The 25,644-nt window shown below is 50.9% G+C and overlaps 6 protein-coding genes across 6 annotated transcripts; 3 read left to right on the plus strand and 3 right to left on the minus strand.

Moving 5' to 3' along the window:
- Positions 1-932: 932 nt before the first annotated feature.
- On the minus strand, positions 933-11,065 carry VTN00DRAFT_6785 (uncharacterized protein; the record flags this gene model as incomplete). The annotated part of the gene is made up of 4 exons (XM_069433459.1): positions 933-10,581; positions 10,632-10,667; positions 10,720-10,848; positions 10,941-11,065. The coding sequence occupies 4 exons, from the start codon at positions 11,063-11,065 to the stop codon at positions 933-935; spliced, it is 9,939 nt and encodes a 3,312-aa protein (XP_069286839.1).
- A 183-nt stretch (positions 11,066-11,248) lies between these two features.
- Positions 11,249-13,451, plus strand: VTN00DRAFT_6786 (uncharacterized protein; the record flags this gene model as incomplete). Its single annotated transcript, XM_069433460.1, has 7 exons — positions 11,249-11,352; positions 11,425-11,442; positions 11,497-11,550; positions 11,603-11,690; positions 11,745-12,773; positions 12,826-13,187; positions 13,250-13,451. 7 exons carry the CDS (start codon positions 11,249-11,251, stop codon positions 13,449-13,451), a joined length of 1,857 nt encoding a protein of 618 aa, XP_069286840.1.
- Positions 13,452-14,306: 855 nt separating this feature from the next.
- VTN00DRAFT_6787 (uncharacterized protein) lies at positions 14,307-15,777 on the plus strand (the record flags this gene model as incomplete). Its single annotated transcript, XM_069433461.1, has 2 exons — positions 14,307-14,430; positions 14,492-15,777. 2 exons carry the CDS (start codon positions 14,307-14,309, stop codon positions 15,775-15,777), a joined length of 1,410 nt encoding a protein of 469 aa, XP_069286841.1.
- Positions 15,778-17,760: 1,983 nt separating this feature from the next.
- Positions 17,761-21,903, minus strand: VTN00DRAFT_6788 (uncharacterized protein; the record flags this gene model as incomplete). The annotated part of the gene is made up of 2 exons (XM_069433462.1): positions 17,761-21,420; positions 21,478-21,903. 2 exons carry the CDS (start codon positions 21,901-21,903, stop codon positions 17,761-17,763), a joined length of 4,086 nt encoding a protein of 1,361 aa, XP_069286842.1.
- Positions 21,904-22,959: 1,056 nt separating this feature from the next.
- On the plus strand, positions 22,960-24,438 carry VTN00DRAFT_6789 (uncharacterized protein; the record flags this gene model as incomplete). The annotated part of the gene is made up of 5 exons (XM_069433463.1): positions 22,960-23,130; positions 23,165-23,641; positions 23,709-23,849; positions 23,902-23,953; positions 24,008-24,438. The coding sequence occupies 5 exons, from the start codon at positions 22,960-22,962 to the stop codon at positions 24,436-24,438; spliced, it is 1,272 nt and encodes a 423-aa protein (XP_069286843.1).
- Positions 24,439-25,038: 600 nt separating this feature from the next.
- On the minus strand, positions 25,039-25,544 carry VTN00DRAFT_6790 (uncharacterized protein; the record flags this gene model as incomplete). Its single annotated transcript, XM_069433465.1, has 2 exons — positions 25,039-25,151; positions 25,196-25,544. The coding sequence occupies 2 exons, from the start codon at positions 25,542-25,544 to the stop codon at positions 25,039-25,041; spliced, it is 462 nt and encodes a 153-aa protein (XP_069286844.1).
- Positions 25,545-25,644: the final 100 nt, after the last annotated feature.

Raw genomic sequence — 25,644 nt, forward strand, 5'->3', positions numbered from 1 at the left:
GGGTTGTGCGATAAGAAGAGGGGGATGAACAACAAAAAAAGAGACACACAAAACCCAGGATCGAGAGCTAGCTCGACCTGACGTTTTTCTCTAGGAGGGAGAACCTGTATGCGCTGCTCCTGGGCGAGACGAGAGCTGAGGTCTTCACGGAGAGGTGAAGGTGCGCAAAGGTGAGGGGGGGAAAAGAAAAGAGGAAGAGATGAAGAGGCTTGAGGGAGAAAGTGGGGACGCGAGTCGAAGGATTTTCCCGATTTCAAATCTGGATGTGCGCTGGCCGACGCCGTTTCCAGGTTGGCCGCTCGTCTGCGCCCGCCCGCCTCTCTGCCTCGCACATTTTGCTACGTCTACGCATCCAGGACAAGCCTAGGCTAAGTACCTATCTACGGCTACTAAATCCTCTACTTCTCTCAAGAGTCATCATATGTCTGACTCTTTGTGTGGCAGTCATCTCGAGTCATCCGGCCTGGAGAACCGCGGGTCGTGGCGCTGTCCGGGTACGACTCTGACATAAGTCACAGAAAACGACCCAGTGCCGGCGTTGGCGATTCCCGTTCGCTCGCAGCACAAAAACTGGCATTTCGACTTTTTCCCATGGGCCAATGGCCGTCGCTGCATCGCCCAGCCTGCTGCCGTGGCCCCGGAGTTAGGACTTAAGCGCCATTTTCGTGCGGTGCCCCTCACTCGTCCTGATGCATATATTGTACACTCTATGTTACTGTAGATATTAAGCTTAAGCACAAAGTCTATCCCTACAAATTATTAAAATATACATCCTGAGAAAAAAACATGACAGAGAACAAAACCAATCTCGCTCCATCAGAACCGGAGACCGTGAAACGATCTGCAACTCCTCAGGACACCACGGTGAATTGAGCAAAAGCCATGTGCTCCAGAAACCCGAACACCGTTCCCTACAACACCAGCCAAAACGCTCACGACGATCCCAGAATCTTCGAATACGCATCCTCCACCTCCTTCGCGATCTCCAGCAGCGTCACAATGATGATCTGGTGCGTGATGTTGGGCAGCTTGTCGCGGTGCAGTCCAATCCACTCCAACGGCGGGGTTGCCTCGCCCATATCGCGCAGCTGCGGCGTCTCGATCACCGGAGCCTCGAGAGCCGTGTACTGATACTTGGACTGCGGCATGTTGACGACCGCCGTGATCTTCTCCTGCTCGTCGTATTCACCACCGCTGCCGCCTTCTTCCTCGGGCCTTGGTCCGCCGGTGATGCGGACGACAGACGACGGGAGTGGCTTCCCGAGTCGGCTGGCCAGAGCCCGAGAATGGCTCATCCACATGCCGCGGATGAAGCTGATGCGTGAATAGTTCCAACCCACGTCGACCTTGCCCTCGAAGGCGCTCTTGAAGATGAACTGGATCTGGTTGGAGCCCGGTTTCTGCCACGTCTCCATGCTTGCCACGACTCGGGGTACTTTTAGGATCGTCCCTCCGCGGGATCCAGTAGCACGACCGGCGACATCACTCACAGATAGCTCTTCCAGCACCGGGGTGGTTGGCCGGTTGACGCTCGAAAGAGCCACCCGTAGTTCACCAAGTGTGAGCCCCAAACCGCTGTGGATCTTGCCTTCTTCAAGTGAGACAGCAAACCGAGCCTCCGCTTCCAATGCTTCCAGTTTGAATATCTGGTTATCGGAAAACGTACTAGGGAAAGCACCCACGTTGACCGTCTTGATGGTGACGACAACGTCCGTATGGAGAGAGATTGGCGCCTTCTCCACCTTTTCATCCCTGCTACCTGCATCACTAGCACGTAGATTACTGTTCAAACTCCTGTCGCTGATAACCGAGGATCTGCGGCGTAGATATCTCTCAATCTCTCTCAGAGAGGCTTCGTACGCGGCCTGTTTGTCCTGTGCCAGCCGCTGCCAGGTCTGAAATAGCGCCAAGGACTGTGAGGCAGTCAATGTTGTACAGAACACCTGCACCTTCTCACCCTCCAGGACGCTGACGAGACGGTCCTGCTGCGGCCCTGAGGTGTTCCGAACATTGTACATCAAGAACTCGAATTGGGCTATGTCCGCAATCAGGAAAGGCTGGTACTCGAAAGACACCTTGGCTTGCAGTTGGCCAAATGCCACGGACGCCTGGATCAGCGGTGTCTGACCAATGACAGGCGTCTCCTCCGGCCACTTGATGAAGGTGCGGACCTTGAAGCTGCTGAGCTCAACGAACCCGCTCATTCTCCCTTTGCTTTCAATGCCCATGGTATCAAAGCCAATGCAGAGATTCTGCTCCCAGTCAGAGGTCTTTTTCGAGGACAGCCACAGGTTGTTGATGGTAAATTCCGATTTCCCTAGTGTCTGGCCCATATCAAGCTGGATCTCAAGTTCATCGATAGCGATAGTAGAGTTCCATGGGAAGGCACCAGCGGATGCTACTTGCTGATAACGTTGTACCATGTAGGCCTGACTGTCTGTGGATGGTGACCGGAAATCCGTGTTCGAAGCAGGCTCTTCATTCGAAGGCAACCAGATTTCTCGGAACAAAAGGAAGTCTTGAACCTGCTTCGCATTGATCGCGGTCTTCATCGGGCTGACCTTCAGGATTGCAGAAATGCCGCTGTTGTTGCTGACATGCTTGCTGTTCATGAGAGACATGACCATGGACTCGACTTCGAGGCTGGCCGTCGATTCGTTCGAATACACGTGCTTGACGGACGCTTGTACCGACTCGAAAGCAACTAAGACAGCAAAGAACCGCCTCTGTTCAGCCGACTGAACGGTATTGACAGTCATGTATATCCTATCGAACTGTGCTGTGGCGGCCACTCGAGCGATAGGTTGGCAGCTTAGACTGAACTCCTGCTTACAGATCCAGAGGCCGACGTTCAACTTGCATCGTCCGAGGATAGTATCCGGATCAGCCGCTTGCAACGATTTCTCTTGCATGAGTTTCTGCGGTTGCAACATGCTTGTAGTAGAGGCCTGTGGGCTACGTTCCTGATCTCCCACGACCTCCTTCACGCTGGCAGTCACCTGTTTGATGAGAGGCACGACTGTCGGATACAAGACATTCGCTGAAGCGTCAACCTTGACTTCCGCGTTCAGGTTCGGATCATCGACTCCGTTGTCCTCGTATTCGACCTTTACAGCAACCCCTGGAGCTCGGAGTGAAGCCGTAGTCGCTGCATCACCCTGCACATACTGCCCGAATCTGCCGTCCGACGGCCGGCTTCCCCTCAGTGATGTAGCAAGCTTCGTTTGCTGGTCGTCCATCAACCGGCCTTGTAGGGAGACTATAGCTCCAGCGAAATCAACATCGATGAGCAGAGACGCTAGGCGTTTGTTGCCAAAGAGTTTCTTGTTTTTGTTGTTGTTATTCGGAGAATTTGTAGTGGCCCAAACAGTGTTCGCCTCGCGCAGCTTTTCGCTGGCGGAAGCAATAGAGTCCCGCAGCTGGCTTGCCGGAAGTATGAACTCAGTCGTAAGCCTAATGTCCAATGATTTCCCTGCTGCCTGAAACGCCAACCGAAGATCCTCCTTTGTAGACAAGTAGGCGACATTAAAAACCAGCTCCGGCATAAGAGCCGAGTTGAGAGTGCGTTTGCGTCTGTCTGAGTACGGTGTCATTTGTAATTGCATGTCTTGAATCCGAAGCTTAGCAGCATTTTGTTTCTTGGTAGATAGGTTGACACGTCTGATAGAAAACACCAGATCCTCAGGCTCCCTTCCTGTTATAGTTGACGGGGCGTTGGCCATGATCCAGCTCACTTGAACATTAGCCACGTCGACCGAGTACATGGCATTGAAGAGGCTCTGCGATCCAACCTCATCGGTGACCTTGATATCTGGCACTTGCGGCTTCCGTGGTTTTATCTCAGGCCGAGCAAGATACCGCAATCTCTTAAATCGTTTGACTTCGTGGGACAAGTCAAGGGTCTTGATACGTTCTTGTAGATGGGCGGCGATATCAACAACCAGAGAAGCCGTCTCAGCACAGAGTTCAACGTCAAACCCTTTGCTGGTAAGATGGTAAACTCGCACTCTTTCCCCTTTCTCATCTATCCTCGATGTGCCTAAAAGTCCGGCGTCAACGGCAAGACTGCCATAAGAGCGACTTCCCGACGCTTCCCGTCTTCTCACGTCCAGCGCAATCTGAGAGATATTGACATGAAACTCCGGAAACTCCAAGGGCCTCCCTTGTTCGGAGCCATTGTCCAGGCGCATCTGTGCCATCCCAAAGCTGAAATCCATGTCCGCAGAGTACGCGTTGCTTTTCAACCCAGGAGCACGCGCATGGATTCCCATTCCAGCCATCGTGAGGCGGACACTGTAAAAGACGTCATGCCCACCGGCCGGTTCTGCAGATGGCGTAGGGGCCTTTTCAAGAGCTAACACATCATCAAGATGTAGTCGAAGTGCTTCCACGCTCTCTTGGAAATCAGACACCAGATGCGAGATCGCAGAACCGCTGACAGCACTCAGGAGGCTCCGTACGGCACTGGCTTCAAGCCTGATAAGCTCGATTGTGATATCAGCATCCACAGCCGTATGATTAGGCAACAGTCTTGCCAGTAGCCTGCCGTTAATTTGCGGCATCTCCAGGGCAGAGACAGTTTGCCATTTTTGTCCTTCGTTCGATTGGAAGATATGAGTGTTGGTCTTGACATCGAAATCTACTTCAATCCTGGAGTCTCTTCTCGGTATAACTGACATTCGAGCGACCTCCCCAGAAATCGTGTAGGTCAGAGATGGAAGAAGAGAGATGTTGACCCGGTAATCGTCCAAGAACAGGGCGACATGGAATTTATAACGGCCCGTCGAACTTTCTGTGGGAGCAACCGATGGTGATTGGCCTGCCGATGATAAATCAAGATCTTTGACAAGATCGAGAATATATCTGACCTCATCTTCTATAACTCTGTCCGCTGTGTGAACAAGGCCTAGCGGGTCCTCTTTCATGTCATACCGGAGCTTTCTGCATGATCCCGCAACCTTCCAGTTGTGCTCCAAGGAGGTCCCACTCTTTTCCGAGGCATATGAGCAATAGAGATTCGGATCCCATATCCTCCAGAGCATGAGAGCCTTGGAGCGGTGGGAGAATTCAGTCGAGCAACCCTCCGAACTGAGTAGGATACTCGCTTGATCTGACATGTCCTCACACTGTGACTGCAAGACAATAGAGCTTTTGAGTCCATGCCCAATCATAGCCAGTCTTAGATTGATGCCATCAAGAGTAACAGACCCGGTATCGGCGCCTAAAACAACATGCAACTCGATGGGTTCATTGGTAGTTTCACGCGAAACTCCAGAAGGCGTGGTGGATTCGAGTTTGACATTCGACATAGCCCTTGTGACCCCTTCCACGAGGTCGAGTATCTCCCACCGGAGCTGCAGAGCAGCCGAGGAGCAGTAAGACCGCAAAGTAAATGCTTTGCTTGGACGCTCTGCATTTATTCGAGCATCAACGACTAGCGCGCTCGACAAATCCTCAACTGTGAAACCGCTCTCTTTCGGACCTGGGTCTATACAGAATCGGGTAGTTCTGATGGCCAGTGAGAAAGCCGAGGATGATGCAGTAGCTGTATTTTCACGAGCAGAATCCATGTTACCCCAGACCTTTTTCATTACATAGCTCTTTTCCACATGGGCAAGATCCCAGGCCCGCCATTGATCGAAACTCGACAGTACCACTGACTCAGCATTCTGCGGAAGCATAAATTCATTGCTCCTGCATTTGGTTGCCAACTCTCGCTGCTTATTCTCCGGAAGATTTCTATAAATGACGCGAAGACGGGAAATTATTTTCCAGGAATCGTGACGTCTCAAATGTGAGCGGGCAACTCGGAGAACGTACGACGGCCGCGTTAGGAACAGTGGATCAGGGACATCTGTAGCAAACTGTGTGAGGTAATAAACCAGGAATCGTAAGCGTCGTGTATCGCTGGACGAAGAATTTTGAAACGAGGATGTGACAGAGTCGAGCATAGTCGTGGTTCGCTGAACTAAAAACGCAAGGTGTTCCACAGATTTGGTCGAGGTGACCGTATCGAATGCACGTATTTGGAGATGAGATTGCACGCTTGGCGCTGTCACCAGCCAGAAATTCGTCTCTTTTAGGGAGCAGTTCAGCTCCGCTTTCCCCTCAACAGCATCTGTACGTCTGCCTTCTGCAGAAATATCCAAGGTATCGGCTGCCGCGTGGAGTGTTAAACTCTGTTGTATACCCTCAACGAGATCATCTTTACGTCGCTCGACCTTTGTTCGAAGTGTCGTGCTAAGGTGAGACATTGCTAAATTATACTCATCATGAAATTGACATTGCTCGCTGACGGTCGGCGATGTTGACGTGTTAATCAGTCTCAATCTTGTAGCGGGTATCCGAAGCAAGATGCTTGACGTCTTTCTGGGTTCTTCCATGGACTTCTCCTGGGCCACGATATCTGATATGACCCCTGTTTGAAGCGAATCAATGATGTCCGCGGGGCTAGTGGGTTGCAATCCCTGAATTAATGAGGATAGAGCGTAGAGAAACTCGGGGGCACAAAACCCTTTGACCCCAGAGGAAAGCTCACAGAACACATTCACATGTGTCGTCTCATCGTCCTCAAAGTGTGAAGAGACTCCAGCAATGTTCCCATCATTCGCAAAGCTTTTACCCCGACCAGGCGGAATATGGGGAAGCGATGGAAGCTGCGTTGTATCTGGTACAACCTTGTGCAGAGGAAAGTATGGCATCGACCAAGGACTAGAAGGCCTAGCCACCGATGGCAAAGTGTCTTCATAATTAGAATCGCTGCACCAAGGCGGTCTGCTCTCCACGGATTGTCTAGTCCGATGGCCTCTGCTAGTCAGACCGGGGTCTTCATTCAAAGAGACTGAACCACGACTTGACTCGGCTCCCGAGAATCTTTTCGAAGGGTTCCGAATGCTTCCTTTCATGGTATCTCTTGCGGTACTGAGGCTTGAGGAGTCAGAGGATAGGAAGGAGCTCTTGTGGCTCAAGTTTCTTCGGAACTCAGACACTGATCTCGAAGACGATGATGTCTCCATGAAGCCAGCCATGTGTACAACGGGTTCTGGCATGAACGGCACGGCCATAGCTGGAGGGTTCACTCTGGCACCCCTCGGGAGCGGTGAATTTAGGTCAGCTGGCTCGGGATCAAACAATAGCCAAGGAGTCCGGTGAGTCCTTTGATCATGTACGCAAATATGCCGTTGTTGCAACGTCCGATCCTCATGGAAGTTCCATTTTCGATGGACCATTTTCAGTTTAACTGACGTCTGGAAGACGGCATGTGTAGTCACATGCCCCTGAGACATTCCTTGAAGCCTTGCAGCAGATTTGCGATCGACTGCAGCAACTGTAACGTCAGGGATCGCAAGATTAAGTCTTTTCGAAAACGTAGAATCGGCCCAGTCATTAAATTGCATAGTCGTGGTTCCAGAAGTCAGAATCAAGGCTGTCTGATCCACAAGTATGGCGATGTGAATTGAGTCCAGCCTAAGTCGCAGAAACGTAATGTCGTACAGAGCGATTGGATGCAGCGGTGGAAGTACGTTTTCTTTGTCATCGAGAGAGAAATCGAAATTTCGCAGAGAGGCAATCATGCACCTTAGGAAGTCCGTAGTACACTCCCCGACAATCTTCCCCACTCCGAAGTCCCAATTGCATACATATGTTGGCTCGACAGGGGGCAGACCGAATAGCCGATGGCCGTAGATCGAAATGCCGTCAATGAACAACTGGGTATTGGAAGTAGTTGTCGAGCCTCCGGATTGAAGCGATTCCAGTGAGAACTCGACAGGGCTAAGCGAAAGTTCGAGGTCCATGTAGTAGTTTGTGAACCTCATATCAGCCTCAATAGATGGAACACCTAGCCTGAGGCTGTTTGCATGATCGTATATATTAGCAGGAAGAAGAATACAAGACTCGTCAACAGAAAGGTGAAGAATCACATCGAGGTCGTTAGATTTCTTGTTCGGATTGATACCGTTATGTTCAGGCGACTGTTCTTCTGAGTTGGCCAATTCCTGGAACTCTTCCAAAGTCTTAAAATGCATTTCTTCGCCAAAATAGTTATCTTTAATCTTCATGAAGTAGCGAATTAAGACCCCGTAGAGATAGAGCTTAGGTGATGCGCCGGCAATATTGAGCACGAGAGTGTCCGTCAATGCCGGTGAGGTAGACATGTAGTAGTTGTAACTTCCATCAATAACGAGATCCTTCAACGTGGCAGTCGATTTGTCCTTCGAAAAAGTGTGCAGGGTGTTCCATAGCGGCGTCAAGACATCTATATCGCCATCATGAAGGCTGACATTGAAAGTCACAGCGTTCTGCTCCGGTTTGTATTTTGTGAGAGGGAGTCCCACATGCGAGGTCAGGCGTTTACCCTTGATTGCCATGAAAGTGTTGTCCTCTAAGTCGGATGGATTGCTTATAATGTTCGAGTCATTGACATTGAGGAATAGTCGAAGATCGGTGAAGTTGAGGTCCAAGTTGTAAATAAACGGCACGAATGTGTAATAATCCGAAGGTGGACCAGATGCCCAGTCACTAACAAGATCCGTAAGGAGAAATATATGGTCTCGAAGTAGAAATAATTCAAGTTCTTGACTCTCGATATTGAAATTCCATGTGCGAAGAGTGTTCCAACTGAGAGGATTAGACAAATCACAGGAAATCGTCTGTCGCGGGCACTGCCATAGCAACCCATGGTTAACGCTCGACGACATTTTTGTGTCGTGAAGATCTAAACTGAGCCGATTCTGATAACCTGAGCTTGAAGCGACCATATCCATCGTGTAAGTAATGGTCGAGTCGCGTCCCACTCTGAGAGAGAGCCATCCAAAGGGACGAATGTCGGGACCGACGTTGCCTTTTTCGCCTTCTTTATTCCGTGAACGTCTCTTTTCCTTTTGCCTTTTCAATCTCGATGCGTCTCTGATCGCATCCGCTCGGCCTTTCCACTGCCAATCCTTGGACTCCTCCCTCGTCGGGATTCGCAAGGTAGTCTCCTGGTTAATCTCCACCCGAATCTTGAAGACCGTGCTTTGTCTTGTTTCTCCAGGAGCCAGCGGCTCGGCAGGATGTGAGCTTCGATAAGGGTTCGGAAAGAACACGTTCTGCAAACCCACACGTTCTCTATCAGCCCAGGGACCATAGTTTATTGTTCCACCCTCGATCTTTAAATCGAGCCCCCATTCAGGAGGATTTGCTCCGTTGATGTCCTGGGACATTTTCCGACCGGAGGCAGAAGGCTCAGCCGGCTCAGCGGAAACCCTTCCAGGGATATCCCAATAGTAGCTCAACGACATGGCAGGAAAGTCCATAAGCGTTGAGAACCTGCCATATTCAACAGCGTCCCAACCTTCATGTTCGTCCTCGTTATCATCATCGAGGTATCGAGAAAGACCGTGCCAGCGACCTTGATTATGCAAGCTATACCGAGCTGCTGGCGTTGGACCTGTGGCCTTTTCGGCATGCGGATCGACGTGAAATGACTCCACAGACTTCTGAAAGTATGGGACCAGATCTCGGATGCTGTGCCAAATCTTGCGCTTACGAAGCTGATAGTTGAAATGAAAGTTTCGTTTGCGTCGACTTCCGTCTTCATCTTCTCGCAGTGAGCTCAGACTCTTCGCAGCCGCAAGTTGACTCTGCTTGTAATCCGGGTTGGGGCGCATTTGGACAACTGGATGATCGAACTCAAAGGATAATACTTGTCTGTAGAGATCAAGGGGGCCCGCATCGCTTGCGTCAATCGTTCCATTTGCTTTTTCGAAAGTTGTGGTCAGGACAGATCGAGTATTCTCGTTGCCCATGACAATCGCTCCCTTGGTACACTCTAGCTTCACCGGAAGTAGCTGCAATATCTTTGACATGGAAGCTTCTGTCTCACGATTGACTGTTGGATCCCCCTGATCCGAGCGTACGTCCGTGTCATTTCGACTCTGCCGAAACGAATTCCCCCGAATGGACGGGTTCTCTACTGAAGGGCTCGTCGCAGACGTGACGCTGGTAGAAACTCGATTGAAGGAAACGGCTGCTTTCCCTGCATCGTGACCGACGCTTTGGTAGCCTGTTGACTTCGCCGATGAAGACGCCGGAGGCAGATTGTCGTCATCGTCCGTAAAGGAACCCGGTCCCTTGGTGTGTCCGAAGCCCGCAAGTATGCTATCGTACGCCGGAGTCCTGTTGTAGATAAACCATTCTAGGCCGTAGATTGTAACGACTATGCGACACGGAAGGCGGTCCGTTCCCTTCAGACCCCCCTTTTCTTCCTGGCTGCTTCCATTGTCGCCGCTGGAACGTTCATTGTCACCATTATTGTGTGATGGATCTTGTCGATAACCCGGGCCTTTAGCTCTAGAGAGATCGGTTTGTTTCACTGTCCTTTTCCAGTAATTCCATGTCACATAGCCTCCGTGAATTAAGACTGTCTCGTTTACCCCGTGATACCGAATCCCCTTGAAGAAGATCCTCCCTCCAAGCAGGGAGATCTGAAGGGCGTGGACGTCGACATAGGCGCGGTAATAATGCCATGTGTACGCACGGAGACCGTATGAGAGGAGGGTCGCAAAGAGACGATTGAAATAGAAGAGGAAGAACAAGGAGCTACGCACGCGATCAGTATAATTGCTAGAGAACTGGAAGCTGCGACTTACAGGACACCAGAAACAATGAGCTCGACGAGGAAGAACCTAGCGGATTGTCAGCGACAACTGAGAATGCAAACATGAAGTTGACCCCTACCAGTTGAAGGTCGGGCCGGGTGTCAAGGGCTGGGGTGTCAAGTCCATCTCCGAAGATTGGGTATCCCGATATCTGTGAGCATGGCGACTCTCAGCAAAGGTGCACCACGATCCCGATGATGCGTCGATGCTGTCAAGAAGGAATCGTCATTCTTGAGCGCTTGCTGCAAGGATCCTTTTTTCGTTGCTGACGAGCAGATCTAGCTGCGCAACATAGCGAACACCTTGTGCAAGAGCTGTCGCGTTGCGGTGCGCTGGAGCCGGATGACATTCGTCACGGGTGGGCTTTCTGAGCGCACGAGCTGTGGAGAGCTCGACGATCTTCCGAGACCTGCATCCCCCGACATATCGACGTCCACAACGAGCCTAAGACGCTCTATGCTGCTGCCTGAGTCCCTCTGCACTTCTACGCACCGTCTATCGTCCGCTTAGGTGGGGAAATAATGAACTCGCTGTTTCCTGAGGACCGGAATGATCTTGCATCACGCCGACACTGAGCACGCGGTCGAGCACCGCGAACCCTGCCCACCATGATTGTCACTCCTTCGTCTGGCGGCACCGGCTCAAGACTTGCGCGAGCCGTGGTCATTGTGTCCGGTGTCGCCTCGCTGGTTGCTTCGCTGCTCTCCCTCGTGTGAGTTGACCGTTATCGGCTCCCCCTCTCTCGCCATGGCAACTAGGGCTAACATCATGGGCTTCTGAACAGGTCGATATGGCTTCAGACGTACGAACCAAATTCCTCTGCGGGTTCATCGACCTGATACTGATGAGAATCTAGAAAAAACTATCGAAAACCGCTCCTCCAACGATACGTCGTTCGGATATTGTTAATGCGAGTACCCTGACTACGACTCCGATATTGCAATCGGGCTGACGATAAGCAGGGTCCCGATATACGCGGCATCCTCTTGGGCGAGTATCGTGTCATTAAGAGCTTCTCTTTGGCTGGATCCCATTCGCGATGTCTACGAGGTGAGTAATCCAGTTGTTACTACGTATGTATCTGTTAACTGGTGACCCCCTCAGGCATTCACAATCTATACGTTCTTTCAATTGCTTATCAACTTCCTCGGCGGTGAACGAGCTCTTATTATCATGACTCATGGCCGCCCTCCTGTCCAGCATGCCTGGCCACTCAATCACTTCCTTCCAAAGGTCGACATCTCCGATCCTCATACCTTCTTGGCCGTAAAGCGAGGCATCCTTCAGTATACATGGTTGAAACCAATCCTCGCGGTCATCTCCATCGTCATGAAAGCAACCGACACATATCAAGAGGGCTATCTGAGTCTCACGTCTGGCTACATGTGGACCGGAATCGTGTACAACATCAGTGTTACTCTGAGTCTCTATTCCCTTGCAATGTTCTGGGTCTGTCTGCACGAGGATCTGAAACCGTTCCGGCCGGTCCCCAAGTTTCTCTGTGTTAAACTCATCATTTTTGCTTCTTACTGGCAGGGCTTCTTCCTGTCCATTCTTCAATGGCTGGGTGCCATTCCCAACAATGTTGCGGGCTACACCCCGGACAACCTGGCAGCTGCCATTCAGGATAGCCTGATCTGCTTCGAGATGCCCTTCTTCGCAATAACCCATTGGTATGCCTTCTCCTGGCATGATTACGCAGACGCCACCATATCGGCAGCTCGGATGCCTGTCAAGTACGCTATTAGGGATGCATTCGGCATCCGTGATCTTATTGAAGACACGAAGATCACTCTTCGTGGAGAAAACTATGAATACAGGCTATTCGACTCTGGGGATAACATCATTGCGCATGCAGAGTCCCACTCTCGTATGAAGAGGGTGATGGATGGCATGAGATACGAGCGGGGAGGGAAAGGAAAGTACTGGATCCCCAAACCCGGCGAGGTCAACAGCCGGACACCACTGCTGAGCGGTGTGGGATCCAGCCGCGGGGGAGCAAGAGGAAACATAAGGAAGGCTACTACAATCGAAAGATACCGTTCTTACAGTGAAATCGAGGAGGCAACTGTTGATGAGGAGGATGAGCGCCTCTTCACGAGCGCTCGAGCTCTGGAGTTCGGAGATTGGAACGTAGGTGTCGTCGAGGCCCGTCTTTACGATCTATGAAGCTGACTGTATCCAGTATCCCGTGATCCCTGCCAACGAAGTGCCGAGGGATCAACGGTTAACAAATACAGCAAGTTACCAGAGTTCTAATCAAGCGACCGTTGTCAAAAAGGCCCCGAAGCATAGAAGTAGTCGGGCCGGCAGCGGAAGTAAGAGCAAGCTTCGAAATGGGCATAGCCGCCCGAGCAGCTCCAGAAATGGGAAGCTGGAGGACCCAGGTGCCTCACAGCGTCTTCCGGGCTCTCCCAGCTCCTCCCGGTCCCGCAGCCAGCTGGTCGACCTTGTGGTCGAGGACCAGGAGGCAAAGGAACGCGACAGGAGTCAAGTTCGGAGAGAACTGGGCTCGGCATGGAGTGAACCCGAGCACAAGCATTTCCTGTAAGTCCACCGTGTTGGATGGTGTATAGCACCGATGGACTAATCTCGGGATGCAACTTCAGGAGGCCGTCTGGCGAACCAATTGAAGAACCAGAACGTCCCGACCAGGATCGCTCTCAGCTGAAGGACGACACCGGCCCCGAAGTCACAGACCAACCAGGGTTTGCCATCGGGGATGACGAGTCTGAGGAGGATGGCCATCCCAAGACACCGGATTTAGCACATCCAGTCTTCGAGGAGGAGCGGAATGTCTGGGACAGATAAATTTGGCGCATGCAGGGCGTTAAAATGGTTGCTTTTTCTTTGTTCGACATGAGAAACTCAATTGCGGTTTGCGTTTGTTTTATTTTCCGCGCCGCTATACCTAGCGCAGGCGTTTAAGCGACTGCTATATTTTGTGAAACATTTTCGATGTCTGTCAATAAATAGCATGAAACCTAAAGCAATGTAAAGCATTTCAGGGACGGGCCAATGGGCAAACGGAATGAATCGTCTGGACTGACGGTCTTGAGACGGGAAGCGGTAGAGAAAGAATCCTTTCATTTCGCGGCGTAGGCGTTCCTGGCAGAGACCCCGGCACGTAGGATCGACGACGACCATTCCTTAGGCGCCCAAGGCCTCGACGCGAAACTCGGCGCCAGCAAGACAAAGAACGCCATGTCAGAAAGTTCATCCAGGAGTCAGCAGCCTGCGACGTCCCCGCCCGCGCGCCAGCAAATGATGTCTCCCACGCCCGGCCGTGCAGTGATCGACACACCCTCCAATTCACCTTCGCGGAGGGCTTCGACTGGCCAAGGGCGCTTCCTGACGTGCTGATAACTGCTCGAGCGATACTTGGGACGGCATAGCAGGATGCTGGCGCTGCAGGTCGCCGGTCGCTCTATATGCCTCCTGCAGCTGGTACATCACGGCCACGCTTCGCCTCCCAGCAGGCGGGGTTGAGCTGAGAGGAGAGACACGGGAGGTTGCTCTAAAGCAGAGGTCTCCTACTTTGACCCCTCGTGACCCTCCTCTTTGGACCTCTCTCTTTCTTTCGTTCCTTTTCTTTCTTTGTTCTCTGTCTGGCATTCCGTTTGCATCCTGGGGATTATGGGTCGACTGCGATGAGCGCTGGCAGCCATGAAGCGGGCTACTGAGCGAGCGGGCGCGCTGTTCACTGGGTGGATATCGTCCTGCTTTTCCTGCCTCTGGTGCGAAGATAACGACGAGGCCTATCACCACCAGCAGGCCCTGAGAAACAGAGGTATGTCGATCCAAGACCTACTATCTATGACAGCGTGTACGTGGGCTAATGCAACCCCCAGGCGTCGAACGTGAGATGAAGATATGCCATAGCCAACCGCACCTGGTTCCCCCCATGAAGCTGGTCTTCTACGATGACCTGCCCAGCCCGGCCCCTCCACGGCGGTCCTCAACCTTAGCCTCGTGGGCAGTGGAGGGCAGGAGAAGCATCGCATCCAGAACCTCAAATCGCGCGAGTCTGACCTTCAAAAGGAAGTCCACCGCGCGGCCGACAATCAGCGCACCGTCGGACTTCAGAAGAGTAGACGGTGCCCTAGATCGTCCGGATCTGGATCCGTCGTTCCGCCCACTGGAACTCAGCATCTATAAGCCTGGGAATCGACTATCGAATCTGCCAGAATTCGAAAACTTCCAGCTCTTCGAAGAGAAGCTGCCTTCGCCTCCCCCAAGGGCATTGTCGCCTACTTTCGAAACGTCGTCTTCCCGACGATATCAACATCAGTCCGCTCCTTACCAGCTCACCCGGAAGCCTGTCGGTTCCGGGTCAAGACGGTCGTCGCTGGCGACTATGGAGCAGTTGATAGAATTCCAGAAACCTGTCGCGGACCCGTTGATTCCCCATTTCGCGACTCGTGCTCCGCAGTCCGCTCCTATCGACGGTTCTTTCCCTCATGCTCGACGGAGAAGCGAACCGTTTAATGTGTTTAGTAAGGGCAAGTCCAGTGGCGATCAAGAGAGAATAGATCAAATACCCGTCGCTGTCGCCAGTAAACCCCAGCGTGGAACCAGAAGACCGTCAGTAGCCAACATCCTGGACAGACCACTGCCTCCCACTCCCGAACAGGCCGAGGTGAGGGCCAGCTCCCCTCCATCCACTCCGGGCCCGGCTACCCCTTCTTCTCCAGCGCGATCATCGCTACGCTCCGGTCGTATCGCGCGATGGCTCCAAGGACAATCTTCTTCTCCCCAACAGTCGAGCCCATCAAAACATTCGACGACGAGTAGTCAGAGCCAGAACGTTCTTGCGCACAGCCGGTCGCGCACACTGAGCGGGTCGACGGTCGGCTCGTCCATCATGTCCACGAACGGAGGAGGATTCAACACTGTGACCTCACTCTCTAGTGCACTCAGCGCAGCGACAACGGTCCGGGTCTCGTCTGACGGTCTGGCAGAGAAGGAGATCGAAGCTGCTGTCCCTCTCCCTGTACACAGCAGCACCAAGTACAACATGGGGACATCTCGTCTCGATTCGGAACCCATGTATCCTACCATCTACGAGGGCGAGCAACGGCATGAAAACGAGTACGAACAGCCCTTCCGCGCATCTACTGTTGGTCTGGCCTTCTAATTCAGTGACCTCATATCAGTTCTTCCCTCGCTACCTACGTAACCTAGCCTAGTTTCCTACTTTGATACCCAGTTTTCTTCTAGTCATCTCCGCTACCTACTCCCTCCTCATCTCCTTCGACATAGTATCTCTCCCTTTTGATACCCAATAAAACCCACGGAATCACATACGGCGACATGCATTTATATCTGGTATTTTCGGACCTTGGTCTCATCTTCGATAGATACCCCAAATTTTACCCTAACCTACGTTTCTACCCCACCTTTTGCTTCTGTTTCTGCTGTAATTCGTCTGCTTGCTAGTCTCAGCTTGGAATGGATGGATGGACGGATGTACTGCATGTACTGTACTATAATGTACATGAATACAGGTACACCGGTTGGATTGAATTACCCTCCGGCAGGTCTATCATAATTGCATAATTGATATCATCTTATCTCAGCTTAGTTTAAATACCTAGGTAGATAAGCCTTCTCCATCTCCATCTTCTCCGGGTTCATGTCTGGTAAGGCAAGGCATAGCATGGCATGCTTAGGTAGTTAGTTAGGCACCTACTGTACCTCATCCTCCTGTCTGGCCAGATAGACGTATCTGACTGGATCTGTGGGATAATAGGTGGGTACTTAGGTTCTGTCCATTCCGTCGGCACAGCATATAACTTGATAATAATTGCACTTACGTTTATTCTGTCTATCTATTCTATTCTATTTAATATGCACATTTCTGATATTATGTGGTGGGTTTCTAAGTTCCGCATTAGTATGGTGGTCTTTGTCATGACTTTTATACTCTATACTAGTACAGTACAAACGCTTGCATAGGCCATGCAGGCTGATGTGGAAACGTGGATTTTGCATTGCAGAGAAGCAAAGCAATTGTGGACCCAGGCTGTCAGTGGCGAACAGGTGAAACAGAGTCTTCCACTTCATCCTACCCACTCCCCCTCTCCTCCTCTCTTCCTGGCCAAGAGCTGGGGCCTAGACTACCTACCCACGTCGTGTCGAGATACCATTGGTTATGATCAGGTAGGATAAGTGACAGCTGCAGCAAGCTTTTTTGGGCTGGGGAGGTGGGGGTTAGTATCTACTAACCTACGTATGCTAGTGCTCACATGTCAACATAGCATGTATGTACAGCACACACCACTCACTGAACCCACCTAACCTAACCTAAGCTAACCTTACCTACCTACCTAAACGTTGCTATCTCGGACATCTTGGACATGGCAGACAAATGAGGAGTAAGCCAACTACTTAGGTAAGTAACGATAGTGATATATTATTCTACTGACAAGGCGTTATTTGAAATGCTATGTAGATACATGTATTTTTAGAAGGAACTTAAACTGCACTCACAGGGGATATATATATACAACACGCGCTCATCATTTACCGTTAATCGATAACATTTACATGAATATGAATACGAAAGATATATATACACACATGACAGGCGCAATAAATATACAACCTCGATCTCGAAGAGAAGACAGTAAATAAAGACCGGTCCAGACATACAGAAAAAAGGGACGGTGGGGTCCGCCTGTCTGATTCCGGTATGCGGAGAGCTATATATATGTAGCATCCAGAATATTCACGTCATAAACTACCTATCGATCAACTAGAATCAAGCAAATGAATATGAATTCAATCTTAACAAAACCCTAGAAACGGGAATGAAAAATAAAAGAAAAAAGGTATAATATTTCACTCGAGGCCGACAGCCAGACCAGACAAAACGAGACAAACAAGGGTATCATATCTTATCTCTTAAACGGGTATCCTAAATGATACATAGGTTAGGTAGGTCCTTGCCCTTGCCTCGCTTTCTTAACCGGAAACCTGCCGCTCCATATTGAATAATAGTCAATCGAATAGGAAAAGAAACTCGCAACAATTGGTTGCTGAGATACGAAGGTCATAAGCCATACATAAAAAGTTCGTCAACCAAGATAGGAAAGAGATGAGAGACCTAGGCAATATTTCAATCTGTAGAGACGATCTCAACGTCCCCAGCTGCCTCCTCAGCAGGAACCCCCTTACGATCATCCTCCCGCTGTTGCATACCGAGGATCTGCCACGCTCGGCCCATCATCCCATACCCGCTGATACTTCCCACGGAGGATTCGACCTTGTGTCCACTACCCGACTGCGTCTGTCTCCGCGCTCTTTCAGCCGCCGCGCGCTGTTTCCTGATCGCAGCCAGTCTGTCCTGCTCTCGTTCGCGGCTGGCAACGTCATCCTTCCACTCGGACCAGCGCTCGAAATTCTCCCTCTGTTGCAGCACCTGGTACTTGTATGTGGATTTTGTGGGGCGCCAGGCTGGTCGAGCTGTTGGTCCCTCCTGCGGGAGCGTGGACTTCAGATCCAGCACGCGCGAATCCTTGGCCAACTTCAGAAGATGCGTGAGCACGTCCCTGCTTTCCGCTGCGCTCTGGCGGATCTTCTCCTTCTGCGGACTTGGTTTGGTTTCCGTGAGCGGTGCGTCGAGCCAGGAGTACAAGTTGGCAGATCTCTGAACGGAGAAGGGGTCGAGAAGGTTGGCGCGACGGTTCTCTTCGCGCAGGAAGCGGACGGCAGCTTGGAGACTTGCAACCTCAGCACGAAGAGCCTCGTTTTCACGCATAGCAGCGATCGACGCGGCATTATCGACAACACCCTCCCCGGCAGCGGCAACGGTGGATCCTGATGCTCTCTTCGCTCTCTCAAGGCGGTTCTTAAACTCTTCCCGCTCAGTCTCCATAGCTTGCAGGTCTTTGGTTTGTTTCTCGACGACTTTCTGGAGTTCCGTTTCCTTGGCCTTGATTTCTTCCAACTCGGCCTCGAGTTCTTTGACCATGGCAGCCTTTTTGTTTGCGTCACGCATTCTGGACTCCAAGAGTTCGACCTTGATGGCCTGTTCCTCGAGGGTCTTGTCCTTGACTCCCAACGCTGTGGATGCTTCGCTGAGCTCATTTTTCAGTCGACGAATCTCCTCATCAGCATCCGGAGAGATGGTCTTGTTGGATTTCAGCTCCTTTGCCCGGGCAATCCAGGGCGAAGGGCGCTTTTCAAACTCGGTAGTGATAGACAGATCAGAAGATATTGAACTGAGCTCTTCAAGATAGCTGCCTAAGTCACGCAACTTGCTACTAAGCAAGCCAAGAACGTCACTGCCGTCATTCTCTGTAGTAGAGCCTTGTACAAATGACTTTGCAGTCTGGCTCATGTTATTCAACATCTCAGAGTAGCCGAACGCTTCTGTACGTCCTTCTTCGTTGGTCAGAAGTACGACATTCTCTCCAAGCTGTCGCACCAATTCCGAAAAATTCTTGGCAGCTTCCTCGGTCCTCTCAAAAGGACCGGCCGCATCACCCGGGAGAGCGAGGGATCTAGATTTCAGTTCATCGAGCGAACGAGAGACTTTGCCAATGGTCACCTTTAATCCTCGAGCCTGGGTGATCAGTGTATCGAACTTGTTGTAGAGGAACGGGCCCTCCTCGTCATCTTCGCTTGGAGCGGGAATCTTTGCTTGCAGCAAGGATTTTAAGCGTGACATGGATGAGGCAGCGTTGTCCAAATAGGTCATGGTTAATATCGACCGCATATAAATCTCATCAGCATATGTCTCGAGACTCACGGGAATAAGAGTCTCCGCCAGATGCGTCATAAGAGCAATCGATCTCTGCAGCTCATCAGCAAACTTTTTCTCGTTCAATTCGTTCTTCTTTAAGACTTCAAGCCATTGGTTCAGAGTTCGCTCCACGGGTTCCAGCTCGTACAGAGCGCCTTCAAAGCGACCGAAATCCTCCACAGCGCACCCGCTGACAAAGTTCACAAACCGATCGCAGAGGGACGAGATCCACTGCAGTTTTTCGAGCACATCGTATGCAGTGAAGACATCCTCCTGTGCAGCTAACGGAGCTGATTGATCGGTCATGCGTTCGCGGATGGTAGTATTCATAAGAGAAGCTTTGAAGCCAACCCGCTTGAATCGGAGAAGCGCAAGAATGGGGTTCCGCTCGCTATCAAAGTACTCGGGGAGGTAGAGCTTTACGATAGACAGATGTTGCGCGGACTCCTCCGCCTCCATACGGTCCAACTCAACGTCAATTGTCTTTGTTTGCGCCTTGGCGACTGAAGATTGAAGCTTCATGTTAAGATCCATCATGGCTCTCGATCGCACTGAGAGTTCATTGGCTTCGGTCTCCGTTAACTGTTGGGCCGCCCGCATGTCTTCCAGGTCGCTTTGAAGATTCGAGACGAGCTCACGGAACCGAGCAAGGGTGTACTCCAGATCCTCAATAAGTTCATCTTGCTGAGCAACTTTGCGACACTGCTCGTTAAAAATACTTTCTCTGTAGTCGAGTTCCTCCTGAAGCTGTTTCTCCGTCTCAATATGATTGATCTCAAGCTCGTCCTGGATCTCCTTTAAGCTTTCCAGGTCCTCAATGGCTGCTTTGAGTTCATTGATCTCCTCCTGGTATCTCATATTCTTGTCCGCCAGCTCTTCGATCATCTCTTCAGCTCCGAGGGCAGTCTCTAGCTGCTGCTTGAGGTCCTCCACATTGGATTCAGAGACCAGGAGCTTCTCTTTGGTCGCTTCAAACTGAGCTTTGACAGATTCGTACTCCTCCAGATCCTCTTGAAGTTCTTTGATCTGGGCCTTAAGCTCTGCTTCTTGCTGCTGCGTAATGTCACGCAGACGTATCAGCGCTTCGCGTAGCCGTTCATTGGTTCTCTCCATCTGCAACCAGCCCTGGCTAGATTTCTCTTCCGGGCTCATCACTTGTCCCAGTTCCTCATTTTCTTCCCGCAGGACCTCTACCTCCATCTGGAGCTCTTCTACTCTCAGCTTCAGCGTCTCAAGCTCATGTTTGTACGCCTCAGCTGTTTCCTCTGCCATCTCCCGGTCGAGAGCAGCCATTTCAAGAATCGAATCATGCTCCGCCTGTAGCCTCTCGGCCTCTTCAAGCCTGGCTTCGGCATCCTTCAGCTTCTTTCGTAGCTCTCCGATCTCAAGCTGCTGGGGCTGATATTTCGTCTGCAGTTTTTGGATGATTCCCTCAAATTTATCTCTCTCAGACTGTAGCCTTTCCAGATTCTTGAGTTTCTCACGATCTTCAGCTCGCTTCTTCTCCATCACCTTCAGTTTGGTTTTGAGGTCCTCCAGTTCCCTTGCGAGGGCGTTGTTCTGTTGTAAGTTTCGTTGCGACGAAGATGGCGAAAGGCCGGGTCGAGCGGTCGTCGTTCGAGTGGCAGAAGACTTGGTTGTTGTTGTCTCGGACGCATCGTCGTCCTGCTGCGACTCTCCTTCAGGGTCCTGGTGAGATTCTGCTTCGGACACTTCCTCGGAAGGACCACTCGTGTCTGTACCTTCTGGTGTCCTTTTCGTAACAGTCGGTCGTATAGAAGGGCGTCTCAACCCCGCATTGGTGGACCCAGCGGCCTGAAGAGCGGGTTTCGCAGTTCTACCCGGTAGTCCTGACACTGTCGGGCGTCTTGCCGCAGCTGCGCTAGAAGGAGGAGGCATTGAAGTTCTGTTAGCCAGTGCAGCCCGGGGTTTGGCTACCGAGATCGACGCTCGTGTCATATGGGACGGTGCTCTGGTGGAGGCGGGGCCTGGATTCGCCAGCAATTGCTTCGTGGGCGATCTCGTAGGAGACTGCCGATAGTTTAGTCAGGACAGACGTTTAGTACTCAGTTGGCATAGATGTCATACCCTTGAATTCCGCGGGGGAGCCGGTCTTGTAGCAGGTGAGCCACCAGTAGTACTCGCGCTCTGCCTCTTAGATGCTGTCGATGTTATACTTTGCCTTCTCACACCTGGACCGGTAGAGGCAACGCCGCTTTGAGGCCTGCGGGTAGCCGCGACTCCATTGGAGCCGGCCTTGGTCGATTGTTTGCTCCCGCGCCTGGGCTGTTCAATAACCGCTGCAACAGCGGTGGGACGAATGAACATCCCGAAGCCCTGCTCACAGTCGAAATAACGTTCGCCCTGCACGGCTCCATCGTTCTTCCCAGTAGGTTCATCCAGCTCGATCCCTATCCAGTCACCAGGCGCGAAGTGAGTTGTTCCGATAAAGCGGATGGTAGCATGTCGGCCGTCTGTCAGACTGACCACTTGGCCGGGGGAAAGGTCAGCCATGGCGGAGAGACGAGTAGCAGCTGGTCACCTCCCACGATAGCCTGTAGCGACCAAGAGTTGAGTGTCCAGCTGCCGTTGCGAAAGGCGACGCTGGAGAGCGCTGAACCACAGGATTGTATGGGGAGTTCCCCGTTCAGGGACGGCCTCCACCAACTTTGGAACACGCGGGTCGGCGCGGTCCTGCCGCCTTCGTTGCCGCCTTCGGCAGAAAGGGGTCTATCACACGTGACCAGCATCTACTATATACCTTGCTTTGGCCCAGATCTAACTCAATCATCCGCTTCTCGACCAGTGATTTCAGAAGATCTATGCTGTTATCCGGGCTGTTGTTTAAAATTTGTTTTCGAGCCAGCCATCAAATGCAAATTGGTATACCTTTTTGTCTCCTACTGGCTGTCGATACGCAAGGGATCCAGTCACCATGCAACGATCATATCGCGAACCCCGGCAGCTTGCTTAAGCAGTGAGACAAGGTTGCAGTGATTAGTCTGGCTTAAATACTCTATGGGCTAGCTGTGAAAAATGAAAGGCTTTCTCATCTTTGACACTTCCACTTTCTATTCTTTTGTATAGCTTTTGAAGCTTAGATTCTTCTGTCCATGTCCGCTCGCTACCTAGGTAACTGCTTCACTGCGAAGTACTGAAGTGCTATCAACTGTCTCTGAGAAGTAGGAGCATGCCAACCCCTGGAGCTGTTTTGCCACAACGCTGTCGTTGCGACTATTCCATACTGTGGTAGTCACTTCTGGACTGACATCCTCGCTTGCTTCTTTGGACATATGATTACTTGTAAAATAACTTAATCTGTGAAGGCACTCCTTTTCTACTTGACCCTTACATCCCACCTCATACGAACTATCACAATATATTGCAGTCTTTGTACTTGGCAGCTGTTTTGTGCGAACTTGCAGGCTTCGCAGTCGCTAAAGGGCCCTCGCCCCAGCAGTGGGCCGAGAGATCCATCTATGTCTGTATCTCCTTGCAAAAGATGCATCTGGACTGTTATATATATACCACAATGTGTGTTGACTGAAATGACTGAATTTGTAGAAAATCATGACAGATAGTTTTGCGCGGACTGACGGGTCAACCGACGTTCCTTGCGATCTGTACAAGTACTGTGGAGGTTCATGGGCCGGAATCATCAACAAGCTCGACTACATTCAGGAGACGGGTTTCGGAGCCATCCAGATTCCGCCCGTCATCGAATATCCCCCAAGATACCAAGTACGGTGAAGCGTACCATGGATACTGGCCGCAGAACATGTACATGAACGAGAACTTTGGAACCGCCGAAGATCTCAAGAAGCTGGCAGATGAACTGCACAAACGGGACATGTATCTCATGGTGGACGTCGTGATCAATGACATGGCGCAAGCCATTGATGGCACTATGGAGGATAATCCACCACCGACGATTGACTGGACCAAGCTGATCCCCTTCAATGATGAGAAATACTACCACCCCTACTGCAAAATCACTGATTGGAGTGACCCGGAAAACTATCAGAACTGCTGGTTTGGGGCAGAAGTTGTTGCGCTCCCTGATCTGAAGACGGAGGACGACACTGTCGTTTCGATGAACCAAGACTGCATCAAGGAACTCGTGGGCAACTACTCTATCGATGGACTTCGTATCGATGCTACCAAACATGTGGACGATGCCTACCTGACCAGTTTTGGCGAAGCTGCTGGGATATTCACGATGGGCGAAGTCTACACTGACGATGCTCCTGCTGTCTGCAGATACCAGGACTTTGTTTCTGGCCTTTTGGAACTTTCCAATCTATTACCCCATGATCCAGGCCTTCACGGCAGGGAACATGCCCGGCCTTGCACAGATGGTTAGTACCGTTAAAGATGGATGTAAAGACTTCACATTGCTCGGGATCTTTTTAGAGAACCAAGATATCCCGCGATTTGCTTCATTGATAGATGATATTGCAGTAAGTACCAGTTTTCTAAAGAAGATCGGAGCTCCAACTGATGATAATGCAGCTTGCCAAAAACGCAATGGCATTCACCATTCTCACGGACGGTATCCCAATTGGTGCGGGCCCCTTAATATCACAGCTACCTAGCTAAGCGTACTAACAAGATTCAGAATTCCAAGGCCAAGAACAGCACCTTACCGGTGACTATTCACCATACAACCGGGACGCAATCTGGAAAACAGGCTATAACACCAATGTCTCCCTCTACAAACTTACAGCCGCTTTGAACAAGCCCCGCAACCACGCTATCAGCCTCGACAATACCTACATCTCCAACCACAGCAAAGAACTCTACCTCGACGGATCAACCTACGCCACAAGCAAAGGTTCCGAAGGTTCACAGATCGTCTCCGTCTTCTCCAATCAAGGCTCGAAAGGAGGCGCGTATCAACTTGCACCCAGTGAAGAATTCGCCCCGGGCACGGAAGTCATGGAAATCTTGAACTGCAAGAAAGTCACAGCAGACAACGTGGGAAATATTACAGTTGAAATGGGTGCTGGTGAACCGAAAGTCTTCTTTCCAGTGATGAACTTGAATTAACTCCGGGCTGTGCGGTTTCGACAAATCGACAACATCGAGTTCCGGCACCAGTGGTTCATCCCAGGGCAGCGAGGATTCGGATAAGCATAGTCACAAGCATGACATAATGCCTGTGGGCATGTTCATACACTACCTGTATACACGATGCTTCTATGCGCTGTCTTTGCAGCGACATTCTGGTCCCTCTAGGCGCATAGCATATTCGGAGCTGCTTAGGCTTCGATCCTCTGAAATCTCTCACCACTGATCGCGACTCCCTCCGATCGAATCTTGAAGAAAAAAATCAGTAAAGTAATGATTTGATCCAGCTGGCATCAAAACAGTGACATGGGCGAAGAGCCAGAATATGGCGGTTCTAAATCATGACGTTGTCTTTGTATGAAAGATTACATTTTGATATTTTTTTTCTTCTTTCAAGCACATATTTTAGTCGTGGATGAAAGGATTATGGTATCAGATAATGGTAATGTCTTGTTCTCTAAGACCGATCTGTCGAATAGTAGTAATGAAATTTTTCCGGATCCAAAGAGTGACATGATGTCTAGTAAATGCTCGACCCAAACATAAAGCACCACCACCATAGCTACAATTCAAAAACATCTAGTACTCCTCCTCAGAATCAGACAATCCATCCTTTGAGAGGGATGGGTAAGCATCTTGTCGCTCCTTGGAGTCGTCTTCAGAGATCATCATCTGCTTCCGGTTATCATCTCCTGCTTTTGTAGTTGCAGAACCGAACAACAAACAAAAAACTTACCCAGCTCCTCAGCTGCTTCTTCATGCTCATATCCCTCCTCTGTTTCCCGAGGCAAGTAACCATCAGATGCCTCGAACCTCTCGAGCATCCTTGGGGAACGAGGCCTAGAGGAGTCTTCGTGCGTGGGAGCACATACGCCTGTTCCCGTCAGGGCATCCAATGTTGGTGTGTTTGATTTGGTGAGGTCGACTTCTCCATGATGATAGTTATCATCATATCCATAATCATCACACTCTTTGTCCTGTTCTTCTTGTTGTTGTTCTCCTGATGTATCCTTCGCGGTTTCTTCTCCCTCGTCCTCGGAGGAATGAATCTCTTCTTCCTCTAGTGTCTCTATGGGCTTCTCCATTACGAAAAGGCTCAGCATAGATCTAGTCCTCTTGCGGGAATTCCTTCAACGAAAACATGAATGTGTATTCTGTCCTGAGGAATAGGGCCTTCTATATGGA

This window comes from Thermoascus crustaceus (genome assembly GCF_041956765.1).
Source record: "Thermoascus crustaceus strain CBS 181.67 unplaced genomic scaffold VTN00scaffold_4, whole genome shotgun sequence".
Classification (NCBI taxonomy): domain Eukaryota; kingdom Fungi; phylum Ascomycota; class Eurotiomycetes; order Eurotiales; family Thermoascaceae; genus Thermoascus; species Thermoascus crustaceus.